At 48.4% G+C, this 13,852-nt stretch overlaps 1 protein-coding gene across 1 annotated transcript in view; it reads right to left on the bottom strand.

Moving 5' to 3' along the window:
* GTF3C3 (general transcription factor IIIC subunit 3) overlaps positions 1–13,852 on the bottom strand; it is a 67,037-nt gene that overhangs the window by 51,012 nt on the left and 2,173 nt on the right. The window contains exons 2-6 of the mRNA XM_038749144.1: positions 11,758–11,884; positions 10,046–10,266; positions 5,990–6,113; positions 5,697–5,888; positions 258–423 (exon numbers count right to left, since the gene is read on the bottom strand). Coding sequence (XP_038605072.1) covers positions 258–423; positions 5,697–5,888; positions 5,990–6,113; positions 10,046–10,266; positions 11,758–11,884 — 830 coding nt within the window. The remainder of the gene's footprint in view (positions 1–257; positions 424–5,696; positions 5,889–5,989; positions 6,114–10,045; positions 10,267–11,757; positions 11,885–13,852) is intronic.

Below are 13,852 nucleotides of genomic sequence, written 5' to 3' on the forward strand. Positions count from 1 at the left end.
TGACTGATTCTCCATCTCCCCCTTCTAGCCTGCGAGCCCGCTGTTGGGTAGGGACCGTCTCTAGATGTTCCCAACTTGGACTTCCCAAGCGCTTAGTCCAGTGCTCTGCACCCAGTAAGCGCTCAATAAAGACGATTGATTGATTGATTCTCCGTCTCCCCCTTCTAGACCGTGAGCCCGCTGTCGGGTAGGGACCGGCTGGAGATGTCGGCCGCGCCCGCCGTCGCGCCCGCCGCCGCGGCGGCGGTGGCACTTACTTGGCCATGTCCCTGGCCAGCTGCATGAACCGCTCGCCGTCCAGCGGGGACAGGAGGGCCAGGACTCGCCGGTATCCATCCATGGCCAGCTTGTGCTCGCCCAACTGCTCGTACAGACTGGACCGCTCCCACAGGTAGCGCACGTTGGCCGCGTCGTACTTCAGCGCTGCGGGGCGGGCAAGGAGAATTAGGATAACGCTAACGACGGTGCCCTGTACAGCCGGGCCACCGTCACTTAACTAATTAATTCTCCGGGCCTCAGCTCCTTCACCTGTCCAATGGGGAGAATTACGATAACGATAATGATGGCGGCATTTGGAGAAGCGGCGCGGCTCAGTAGGAAGGAGCCCGGGCTTTGGAGCCGGGGGTCACGGGTTCAAATCCCGGCTCCGCCACTTGTCAGCTGGGTGACTCGGGGCAGGTCACTTCGCTTCTCTGGGCCTCAGTTCCTTCATCTGTCCAATGGGGAGAATTATGATGATAATAATAATGATGGCGGCATTTAGAGAAGCAGCGCGGCTCAGTAGGAAAGAGCCCGGGCTTTGGAGTCGGGGGTCATGGGTTCAAATCCCGGCTCTGCCAATTGTCAGCTGGGTGACTTGGGGCAGGTCACTTCGCTTCTCTGGGCCTCAGCTCCTTCATCTGTCTAATGGGGAGAATTACGATTACGATAACGATGGTGGCAATTAGAGAAGTGGCGCGGCTCAGTAGGAAAGAGCCCGGGCTTTGGAGTCAGAGGTCACGGGTTCAAATCCCAGCTCCGCCACGCGTCAGCTGGGTGACTCGGGGCAGGTCACTTCGCTTCTCTGGGCCTCAGCTCCTTCATCTGTCCAATGGGGGTATTATGATAATGATAATGATGGTGGCATTTAGAGAAGCAGCGCGGCTCAGTAGGAAAGAGCCTGGGCTTTGGAGCCGGGGGTCACAGGTTCAAATCCCGGCTCTGCCAATTGTCAGCTGGGTGACTCGGGGCAAGTCACTTCGCTTTTCTGGGCCTCAGTTCCTTCATCTGTCCAATGGGGAGAATTATGATAATGATAATGAGCCCACTGTTGGGTAGGGACTGTCTCTGTATGTTGCCAACTTGTACTTCCCAAGCGCTTAGTACGGTGCTCTGCACACAGTGAGCGCTCAATAAATACGATTGATGATAATGATGGTGGCATTTAGAGAGGCAATGCGGCTCAGTAGTAAAGAGCCCGGGCTTTGGAGTCCGGGGGTCACGGGTTCAAATCCCGGCTCCGCCACTTGTCAGCTGGGTGACTCTGGGCAAGTCACTTCGCTTCTCTGGGCCTCAGTTCCTTCATCTGTCCAATGGGGAGAATTATGATAATGATAATGAGCCCACTGTTGGGTAGGGACTGTCTCTATATGTTGCCAACTTGTACTTCCCAAGCGCTTAGTACGGTGCTCTGCACACAGTAAGCGCTCAATAAATACGATTGATGATAATGATGGTGGCATTTAGAGAAGCAGTGTGGCTCAGTAGGAAAGAGCCCGGGCTTTGGAGTCCGGGGTCATGGGTTCAAATCCCGGCTCTGCCAATTGTCAGCTGGGTGACTTTGGGCAGGTCACTTCGCTTCTCTGGGCCTCAGTGACCTCATCTAGAAAATGGGGATTAAGACTGGGAGCCCCACCAGGGACAACCTGATCACCTTGTAACCTCCCCAGAGCTTAGAACAGTGCTTTGCACATAGTAAGCACTTAATAAATACCATTATTATTATAGAACCATGCTTGGCACATAGGATGCACTTCACGAATGCCACCATTAACTAATTAATTAATTCTCTGGGCCTCAGTTCCCTCATCTGTCAAATGGGGATGAAGACTGGGAGCCCCCACATGGGACAACCTGATCACCTTGTATCCCCCCAGCGCTTAGAACAGTGCTTGGCACATAGGAAGCGCTTCACAAATGCCACCACTAACTAATTAATTAATTCTCTGGGCCTCAGTTCCCTCATCTGTCAAATGGGGATGAAGACTGGGAGCCCCCACGTGGGACAACCTGATCACCTTGTATCCCCCCAGCGCTTAGAACAGTGCTTGGCACGTAGGAAGCGCTTCACAAATGCCACCACTAACTAATTAATTAATTCTATGGGCCTCAGTTCCCTCATCTGTCAAATGGGGAGAATTATGATAACGATAATGATGGTGGCCTGTAGAACCGGGCTTGGCACATCATAGGAAGCGCTTCACAAATGCCACCATTAATTAATATTAATTAATTCTCTGGACCTCAGTTCCCTCATCTGTCAAAAGGGGAGAATTATGAGAACAGTAATGACGGTGGTCTGTAGAACTGTGCCTGGCACATAGGAAGTGCTTCACAAATGCCGCCATTAACTAATTAATTAATTCTCTGGGCCTCAGTTCCCTCATCTGTCAAATGGGGAGAATTATGAGAACGATAATGATGGTGGCCTGTAGAACTGTGATTGGCACCCAGGAAGCGCTTCACAAATGCCACCATTAACTAATTAATTAATTCTCTGGGCCTCAGTTCCCTCACCTGTCAAATGGGGATGAAGACTGGGAGCCCCCACGTGGGACAAACTGATCACCTTGTATCCCCCAGCGCTTAGAACAGTGCTTGGCACATAGGAAGCGCTTCACAAATGCCACCATTAACTAATTAATTCTCTGGGCCTCAGTTCCCTCATCTGTCAAATGGGGAGAATTATGAGAACAGTAATGACGGTGGTCTGTAAAACAGTGCTTGGCACATAGGAAGTGCTTTGCAAATGCCACCACTAACTAATTAATTAATTCTCTGGGCCTCAGTTCCTTCATCTGTCAAATGGGGAGAATTATGGCAATGATAATGATGGTGGCCTGTAGAACTGTGCTTGGCACATCATAGGAAGCGCTTCACAAATGCCACCATTAGTTAATTAATTAATTCTCTGGGCCTCAGTTCCTTCATCTGTCCAATGGGGAGAATTATGATAACGACTCACATTCATTCATTCATTCAATCCTATTTATTGAGCGCTTACTGTGTGCAGAGCACTGGACTAAGCGCTTGGGAAGTACAAGTTGGCAACATCTAGAGACGGTCCCTACCCAACAGTGGGCTCACAGTCTAGTCAGGAGGGAAGCGGAGCCCCCTCCTTCCTCTCCCCCTCCCCACAGCACCTGTATATATGTACATATGTTTGTTCGGATTTATTACTTTATTTTATTTGTACATATTCATTCTATTTATTTTATTCTGTTAATATGTTCTGTTTTGTTCCCTGTCTCCCCCTTCTAGACTGTGAGCCCGCTGTTGGGTAGGGACCGTCTCTAGATGTTGCCCACTTGTACTTCCCAAGCGCTTAGTCCAGTGCTCTGCACACGGTAAGCGCTCAATAGATACGATTGAATGAATGAATAGAAAGGGGAGACGGCCAACCAGACAAAACGTGTTAACAAAATAAAATAAATAGAATCAATCTGTATACAAGGTCCAAGTTGGCAACATCTGGAGACGGTCCCTACCCAACAGTGGGCTCGCAGTCTAGAAGGGGGAGACAGACGACAAAACAAAACATATTAACAAAGCAAAATAAATAGAATAGTGAATATGTAGAATATGTAACAATAATAATAATAATAATGATGGCATTTATTAAGCGCTTACTACGTGCAAAGCACTGTTCTAAGCACTGGGGAGGTTACAAGGTGATCAGGGTGTCCCACTGGGGGCTCACAGTCTTAATCCCCATAAAAATAATAATAATAATGATGGCATTTATTAAGCGCTTACTATGTGCAAAGCACTGTTCTAAGCGCTGGGGTGGTTACAAGGGGATGGGGTTGTCCCCCGGGGGGCTCACAGTCTTCATCCCCATTTTGCAGATGAGGTCACTGAGTCCCAGAGAAGTGAACTTGCCCAGAGTCACCCAGCTGACAAGTGGCGGAGCTGGGATTTGAACCCATGACCTCTGACTCCCAAGCCCGGGTTCTTTCCACTGAGCCACGCTGCTCCTTTGATGACGAAGTTTTTATTTTGTTAATGATGTGCATCTAGCTTTAATTCTATTTGTTCTGATGATTTTGACACCTGTCTGCATGTTTTGTTTCGTCGTCTGTCTCCCCCTTCTAGCCTGTGAGCCCGTTGGTGGGTAGGGACCGTCTCTAGATGTTGCCGACTTGTCCTTCCCAAGTGCTTAGTCCAGTGCTCTGCACACAGTAAGCGCTCAATAAATACAATTGAATGAATGAATAGAAAGGGGAGACAGACAACAAGACAAAACATGTTAACAGAATAAAATAAATAGAATCCATCTGTACAAATAAAATAGAGTAATAAATACGTACAAACATATATCCATCTATACAGTCTCTCCCCACTCCCAGGACTCCTGACCGTCTCCGCGCGCCTCTCCCCGCCAGGGCCCGCCGACCTTTGGTATAGCAGAAGATGGCCTCACATTAATTCATTCATTCAATCGTCCGTACAAATAAAACAGAGTAATAAATATGTACAAATGTGTAACCATCTATACAGTCTCTCCCCCCAGACTCCCGCCCGTCTCCGTGTGCCTCTCCCCTCCGGGGCCCGCCGACCCTTGGTGTAGCAGAAGATGGCCTCACATTCATTCAGTCATTCATTCATTCAATCGTCCATACAAATAAAATAGAGTAATAAATACGTACAAACGTATATCCATCTATACAGTCTCTCCCCCAGGACTCCCGCCCGTCTCCGTGTGCCTCTCCCCGCCGGGGCCCGCCGACCCTTGGTGTAGCAGAAGATGGCCTCACATTCATTCAGTCATTCATTCATTCAATCGTCCGTACAAATAAAATAGAGTAATAAATACGTACAAACGTATACCCATCTATACAGTCTCTCCCCCCGGACTCCTGCCCGTCTCCACGCGCCTCTCCCCGCCGGGGCCCGCCGACCCTTGGTGTAGCAGAAGATGGCCTCACATTCATACATTCATTCATTCATTCATTCATTCACTCATTCATTCATTCATTCAATCGTCCGTACAAATAAAATAGAGTAATAAATACGTACAAACGTATATCCATCTATACAGTCTCTCCCCCGCGGACTCCCGCCCGTCTCCGCGCGCCTCTCCCCGCCGGGGCCCGCCGGCCCTTGGTGTAGCAGAAGATGGCCTCACATTCATTCACTCATTCATTCATTCAATCTTCCGTACAAATAAAATAGAGTAATAAATAGGTACAAACGTATATCCATCTACACAGTCTCTCCCCCGCGGACTTCCACCCGTCTCCGCGGGCCTCTCCCCACCGGGGCCCGCCGACCTTTGGTGTAGCAGAAGATGGCCTCACATTCATTCATTCATTCATTCACTCAATCGTCCGTACAAATAAAATAGAGTAATAAATAGGTACAAACGTATATCCATCTCTACAGTCTCTCCCCCCGGACTCCCTCCCGTCTCCTCCACGCGCCTTCTCCCCGCCGACCTTTGGTGTAGCAGAAGATGGCCTGCTTGACGTTGTCCTGCTCCAGGGACATCTCGGCGAGGCGGACCCACTCCTCGGTGTCGCTGGGGTTGAGGTGGGCGGCGATCAGCTCGAACTGCAGCGACTTCTCCACGTCCCCCTGGTCCTCGTAGATCATGGCCAGCGTGGAGAACGGCTCGTGAGCCAGGGGCGCTGCCGGGGGCGAAGGGGCGACGCGATCAGACCGCGGACGGCCGGACGGACGGGCCCGGGGCCACCGGGCGGGACGGGACGGGGCCGGGGGGCGGACTCACCTTGCCGGATGATCTCCATGCACATGACGACGGCCTCTTCCCGCTCCCCGCGCGCGAAGCGGATGTTGGCCTCGCCCATGAGGCCGCGCAGCGCCCGCGGGAGCTTGCTTCGCGGTCTCTTCTCCTGCGGGACCCACGAGCCCCCCGTCAGTCCCGCCGGGAAGGAGAATCCCACACTGACCCCCTTTTCCCTCTCCTCCTCCCCATCCCTCCGCCCCACAGCCCCCGTATATATGTTGGTATATATATGGCTCAATGGTATATGGTATACACACACACACACACACACACACACACACGGCATATATAGGGTATATATGTGATATATAGGGTAGATATGTGGCATAAATGGTATACATGGCATATATGTGATATATATAGTATATGTGGTATGTGTATGGTATATGTATGGTGCATATATGCGGTATGTATATATATGGCATATATGCGGGATAGATTAGATAGATAGATAGATAGATAGATAGATAGATAGATGATAGATAGATATAGATATATACGTGTGTGTGTATGTATATACATGGTATGTATATGGCTCAGTGGTATATGGCATATATATAGTATATGTGGTGGGTGTGTGGTATATATATATGGTGCATGTGTACAGTGTATATATATATATATGGTATATATGCGGGATAGAGAGAGAGAGAGAGAGAGAGAGAGAGATAAATAGATAGATAGATGATAGATAGATAGATAGATAGATAGATATAGATAGATAGATAGATATAGATAGATAGATAGATAGATAGAGCCCCCCGTCAGAGGTCCCAGGAGGCCTTCCCAGACTGAGCCCCTTCCTTCCTCTCCTCTTAGTCCCCCTCTCCATCCCCCCATCTTACCTCCTTCCCTTCCCCACAGCACCTGGATATATGGATAGATGTTTGTACAGATTTATCACTCTATTTATTTATTTATTTATTTTACTTGTACATATCTATTCTATTTATTTTATTTTGTTAGTACGTTTGGTTTTGTTCTCTGTCTCCCCCTTTTCGACTGTGAGCCCACTGTTGGGTAGGGACCGTCTCTAGATGTTGCCAACCTGGACTTCCCAAGCGCTTAATACAGTGCTCTGCACAAAGTAAGTGTTCAATAAATACGATTGATTGATAGATATAGATATGTGTGCGTATATATGTATATATATGGCTCAATGGTATACGGTATATGTATGGTATGTATGTGTGTGTATGTATATATATGGTATATACATGGCTCAACGGTATATGGTGTGTGTGTGTGTGTGTGTGTATGTATATATATGTTATATACACGGCTCAACGGTATATGGTGTGTGTGTGTGTGTGTGTGATATGGGGAAGCAGCATGGCTCAGTGGAAAGAGCCCGGGCTTTGGAGTCAGAGGTCACGGGTTCAAATCCTGGCTCCGCCAACAGTCAGCTGTGTGACTTTGGGCAAGTCACTTCAATCAATCAATCAATCAATCAATCGTATTTACTGAGCGCTTACTATGTGCAGAGCACTGTACTAAGCGCTTGGGAAGTACAAATTGGCAACACATAGAGACAGTCCCTACCCAACAGTGGGCTCACAGTCTAAAACTTCACTCCTCTGGGCCTCAGTTCCCTCATCTGGAAAATGGGGATGAAGACTGTGAGCCCCCCGTGGGACAGCCTGATCACCCTGTTACCTCCCCAGCGCTAAGAACAGTGCTTGGCACATAGTAAGCAAGTGCTTCCTTGCCTTAGGCAAGTCACTTCTCTGCCTCAGTTGCCTCACCGTGTAAATTGGGGGTTGAGACTGTGAGCCTCACATGGGACGATTATGACACCTGTCTCCATGTTTTGTTCTGTCGCCCGTCTCCCCCTTCTAGCCCGTGAGCCCGTTGTCGGGTAGGGACCGTCTCTAGATGTTGCCGACTTGGACTTCCCAAGCGCTTAGTCCAGTGCTCTGCACCCAGTAAGCGCTCAATAAATACAATTGAATGAATGACAGCCTGTGTCCAACCTGATCTGCTTGTATCCACCGTAGTGCTTGGCTCATAGTAAGCTCTTAATATTTATTACTCTATTTTATTTGTACATATTTATTCTATTTATTTCATTTGTTAATATGTTTTGTTTTGTTCTCTGTCTCCCCCTTCTAGACTGTGAGCCCGCTGTTGGGTAGGGACTGTCTCTGTTGCCAACTTGGACTTCCCAAGTGCTTAGTACAGTGCTCTGCACACAGTAAGCGCTCAATAAATACGATTGAATGAATGAATAATAAACGCATAATAAATGCCATTATTATTATTATTATTATTTGGGCAAGTCACTTCACTTCTCTGGGCCTCAGTTCCCTCCTCTGGAAAATGGGGATGAATAATAATAATGATAGCCTTTATTAAGCGCTTACTATGTGCAAAGCACTGTTCTAAGCGCTGAAGACTGGGAACCCCACGGGGTCCAACCTGATCGCCTTGTATCCACCCCGGCGCTTAGACCGGTGCTTAGCACGTAGTGAGCGCTTAACAACTTCATCATCAATCGTATTTATCATCAATCGCATTTACTGAGCGCTTACTGTGTGCAGAGCACTGTACTAAGCGCTTGGGAAGTACAATTTGGCGACATATAGAGACAGTCCCTACCCGACAGTGGGCTCACAGTCTAAAAGGGCTCACAACTTGTCAGCTGGGGGACTTTGGGCAAGTCACTTCACTTCTCTGGGCCTCAGTTCCCTCATCTGTAACGTGGGGATGAAGACTGTGAGCCCCCCGTGGGACAACCTGATCACCTGGTAACCTCCCCGGCGCTTAGAACAGTGCTTTGCACATAGTAAGCGCTTAATAAATGCCATCATTATTATTATTATTATTAGAAGGGGGAGACAGAGAACAAAACAAGGCTCAGTGGAAAGAGCCCGGGCTTTGGAGTCAGGGGTCGTGGGTTCGAATCCCGGCTCCGCCACGTCTGCTGTGTGACCTTAGGCAAGTCACTTCACTTCTCTGAGCGTCAGTTCCCTCATCTGTAAAATGGGGATTGACTGTGAGCCCCACATGGGACAACCTGATCATGTTATTTCCCCCCAGCGCTTAGAACGGTGCTTTGCACATAGTAAGCGCTTAACAAATGCCATCATCATCATCATCATCATCATCATCATCATCATATTAACAAAATAAAATAAATAGAATAGATATGTTCAAGTAAAATAAATCAATAAATAGAGTAATAAATCCGTACAAACATATATCCATCTATACAGGTGCTGTGGGAAAGGAAAGGAGGTAAGGCGGGGGGGTGGAGAGGGGCAGGACCGTGAGGGGGACACTAAGCATCATCATCATATTAATAAAATAAAAAGAATAGATATGTACAAGTAAAATAAATCAATAAATAGAGTAATAAATCCGTACAAACATCTATCCATCTATACAGGTGCTGTGGGGAAGGGAAGGAGGTAAGGCGGGGGGGGGGGGGGGGGGGAGGACCATGAGGGGGACACTAAGCATCATCATCATATTAACAAAATAAAATAAATAGAATAGATACGTACAAGTAAAATAAATCAATAAATAAAGTAATAAATCCTTACAAACATATATATATTTATACAGGTGCTGTGGGGAAGGGAAGGACGTAAGGCAGGTGGGTGGAGAGGGAGAGGACCGTGAGGGGGACACTAAGCATCATCATCATATTAACAAAATAAAATAAATAGAATAGATATGTACAAGTAAAATAAATCAATAAAGTAAAAAATCCGTACAAACGTATATACATCTATACAGGTGCTGCGGGGAAGGGAAGGACGTAAGGCAGGTGGGTGGAGAGGGGGAGGACCGTGAGGGGGACACTAAGCAAAATGGCCAAGTTGGTGATCACCTTGTTACCTCCCCAGCGCTCAGAACACATAGTAAGCGCCTAATAAATGCCATCGCTATTATTATTGTTATTAAATGGCATCGTTATCATTATTACCTTAAAGTGCTCAAGAAATACGAGTGAAGGAACGAACGTCCCCCCGAAATCCCAGCGGAGGGGGCATCCGGACCCTCCCCGGCCCCCCGACCTCGGGCCCCGCTCGCCTTCATCATCTTCTTGGTCTCCCGGTTTAGGACCATCTCCAGGACGAAGACGTCTCCCGCCGTCGGCTGCTGGGCGGCCTCCTCTTCCTCCTCCTCCTCTTCATCCTCCTCCTCCTCTTCTTCCTCCTCCTCCTCCTCCTCATCCTCCTTCTCCTCGCTCTCTCCGATCATGGAGGCGAAGGCCCGCTGCACAGACTTGCTGACGCCGTCGGAAGTCTCCCCTGGGGCCAGAGACGCGGCGTGGCTCGGTGGAAAAGAGCCCGGGCTTTGGAGTCATTCATTCAATCGCATTTATTGAGCGCTTACTGTGTGCAGAGCACTGGACTAAGCGCTTGGGAAGTACTAGTTGGCAACATAGAGAGACGGTCCCTACCCAACAGCAGGCTTACAGTCTAGGCATTCATGCATTCTTTCATTCATTCATTCAATCATCTTTATTGAGTGCTTACCGTGTACAGAGCACTGTACTAAGCGCTTGGGAAGAACAAGTTGGCAACATCTAGAGACGGCCCCTACCCGACAGCGGGCTCCCAGTCTAAGCATTCATTCATTCATTCAATCGTGTTTATTGAGCGCTTACTGTGTGCCGAGCACTGTACTAAGCACTTGGGAAGTCCAAGTTGGCAACATATAGAGACGGTCCCTACATGACAGCGGGCTCACAGTCTAAGCATTCATTCATTCACTCATTCAATCGTGTTTATTGAGCGCTTACTGTATGCCGAGCACTGTACTAAGCGCTTGGGAAGTCCAAGTTGGCAACATCTAGAGACGGTCCCTACCCGACAGCGAGCTCACAGTCTAGGCAATCATTCATTCATTCATTCGTATTTATTGAGCACTTACTGTATGCCGAGCACTGTACTAAGCACTTGGGAAGGACAAGCTGGCAACATCTAGAGACGGTCCCTACCCGACAGCGGGCTCACAGTCTAAGCATTCATTCATTCATTGATTCAATCGTATTTATTGAGCGCTTACTGTGTGCCGAGCACTGTACTAAGCGCTTGGGAAGGACAAGTCGGCAACATCTAGGGACGGTCCCTACCCAACAGCGGGCTCACAGTCTAGGCAATTATTCATTCATTCATTCAATCGTACTTATTGAGCGCTTACTGTGTGCCGAGCACTGGACTAAGCGCTTGGGAAGGGCAAGTTGGCAACTTATAGAGACGGTCCCTACCCGACAGCAGGCTCACAGTCTAAGCATTCATTCATTCACTCATTCAATCGTGTTTATTGAGCGCTTACCGTATGCCGAGCACTGGACTAAGCGCTTGGGAAGTCCAAGTTGGCAACATCTAGAGACGGTCCCTACCCAACAGCGGGCTCACAGTCTAGGCAATCATTCATTCATTCATTCGTATTTATTGAGCACTTACTGTGTGCCGAGCACTGGACTAAGCGCTTGGAAAGGACAAGTTGGCAACATACAGAGACGGTCCCTACCCGACAGCAGGCTCACAGTCTAAGCATTCATTCATTCATTGATTCAATCGTATTTATTGAGCGCTTACTGTGTGCAGAGCACTGTACTAAGCGCTTGGGAAGGACAAGTTGGCAACTTATAGAGACGGTCCCTACCCGACAGCAGGCTAACAGTCTAGAAGGGCAGCACCAGGGGGTGGGGGGGTCTCCTCCATCCCTCGCCCCCCACCCGGGGACCGGGACGGAGGGTGGGGGCGGCCCGCGGCCCGGCTCCGTCCCCTTACCTTCTGCGCTCTCAGGGCTGCGGGGTTTGGCGGGCGCCTTTCCGGAGGACGAGGAGGAAGAGGGGGCGTCCAGCTGGGAGGCGGCGGGGGTCCCCTCGGGAGCCGCTTTTCCTCTCTCCTGCACGGCCTGGGTGGGGGGACACATGGACAGACCAACCCCCGCCCAGCGGGTCAGCCCAAGGTCACCACGGGCGTGATGACCTTCATTCATTCATTCATTCCATCGTCTTTATTGAGCGCTTACTGTGTGCAGAGCACTGTACTAAGCGCTTGGGAAGGACAAGTCGGCAACATCTAGAGACGGTCCCTACCCAACAGTGGGCTCACAGTCTAGAAGGACGAAACAAAACATGCGGACGGGCGTCAAAATCGTCAGAATAGAATTAAAGCTAGATGCGCATCATTTTCCTTCCTCTCCCCCTCGTCCCCCTCTCCATCCCCCCCATCTTACCTCCTTCCCTTCCCCACAGCACCTGTATATGTGTATATATGCTTGTACAGATTTATTACTCTATTTATTAATTTCTTTATTTTACTTGTCCATATCTATCCTATTTATTTTATTTTGTTAGTATGTTTGGTTTTGTTCTCTGTCTCCCCCTTTTAGACTGTGAGCCCACTGTTGGGTAGGGACTGTCTCTAGATGTTGCCCATTTGTACTTCCCAAGCGCTTAGTACAGTGCTCTGCACATAGTAAGCGCTCAATAAATGCGATCGATGATGATGAGGATGATCATTAACAAAATAAAAACTGCGCCATCAGAGGAGCAGCGTGGCTCAGTGGAAAGAGCCCGGGCTTGGGAGTCGGAGGTCATGGGTTCAAATCCTGGCTCTGCCACTTGTCAGCTGGGTGACCCTGGGCAAGTCAAAGTGAGCCTCAGTGACCTCATCTGTAAAATGGGGATGAAGACTGGGAGCCCCCCCGTGGGACAACCTGATCACCTTGTGACCACCCCAGCGCTTAGAACAGTGCTTTGCACATAGTAAGTGCTTAATAAATGCCATTATTACTATTATTATTATTTTTATGGGGATTAAGACTGTGAGCCCCCAGTGGGACAACCTGATCACCTTGTAACCTCCCCAGCGCCTAGAACAGTGCTTTGCATATAGCAAGCGCTTAATAAATGCCATCATTATTATTATTATTTTTATGGGGATTAAGACTGTGAGCCCCCAGTGGGACAACCTGATCACCTTGTAACCTCCCCAGCGCCTAGAACAGTGCTTTGCATATAGCAAGCGCTTAATAAATGCCATCATTATTATTATTATTTTTATGGGGATTAAGACTGTGAGCCCCCAGTGGGACAACCTGATCACCTTGTAACCTCCCCAGCGCTTAGAACAGTGCTTTGCACATAGTAAGCACTTAATAAATGCCATCATTATTATCATTACATATCCTACATATTCACTATTCTATTTATTTTACTTCGTTAATATGTTGTGTTTTGTCATCTGTCTCCCCCCTTCTAGACTTTGAGCCTGTTGTTGGGTCGGGACCGTCTCTATATGTTGCCAACTTGGACTTCCCAAGCGCCTAGTCCAATGCCCTGCACACAGTAAGCGCTCAATAAATACGACTGAATGAGTGAATTAATGAAATCGGTGTGGGGGGGGAATATTTAATAATAATAATGGTGCTATGTTCACTTAATCGTGTTTATTGTGCGCTGTGTGCAGAGCACTGTACTAAGCGCTTACTATACAGTACTTACTGTACTATGTGCCCCAGACTGAGCCCCTTTTTTCCCGGAAGGGGGAGAGGAAGGAGGGGGCTGAGTGTGGGAAGGCCTCCTGGAGGAGGTGAGCTCTCAGTAGGGCCTTGAAGGGAAGGGGATGTGGGGGATGATGATGTCCCCCTCGTTCCCCTCTCCATCCCCCTCGTCTTACCTCCTTCCCTTCCCCACAGCACCTGTATATATGGTTATATGTTTGTACATATTTATTACTCTATTTATTTATTTATTTCACTTGTACCTATCTATTCTATTTATTTTATTTTGTTAGTATGTTTGGTTTTGTTGTCTGTCTCCCTCTTTTAGCCTGTGAGCCCACTGTTGGGTAGGGACTGTCTCTAGATGTTGCCAAC

This window comes from Tachyglossus aculeatus, chromosome 7, assembly GCF_015852505.1.
Source record: "Tachyglossus aculeatus isolate mTacAcu1 chromosome 7, mTacAcu1.pri, whole genome shotgun sequence".
In the NCBI taxonomy this organism is placed as follows: Eukaryota; Metazoa; Chordata; class Mammalia; order Monotremata; family Tachyglossidae; genus Tachyglossus; species Tachyglossus aculeatus.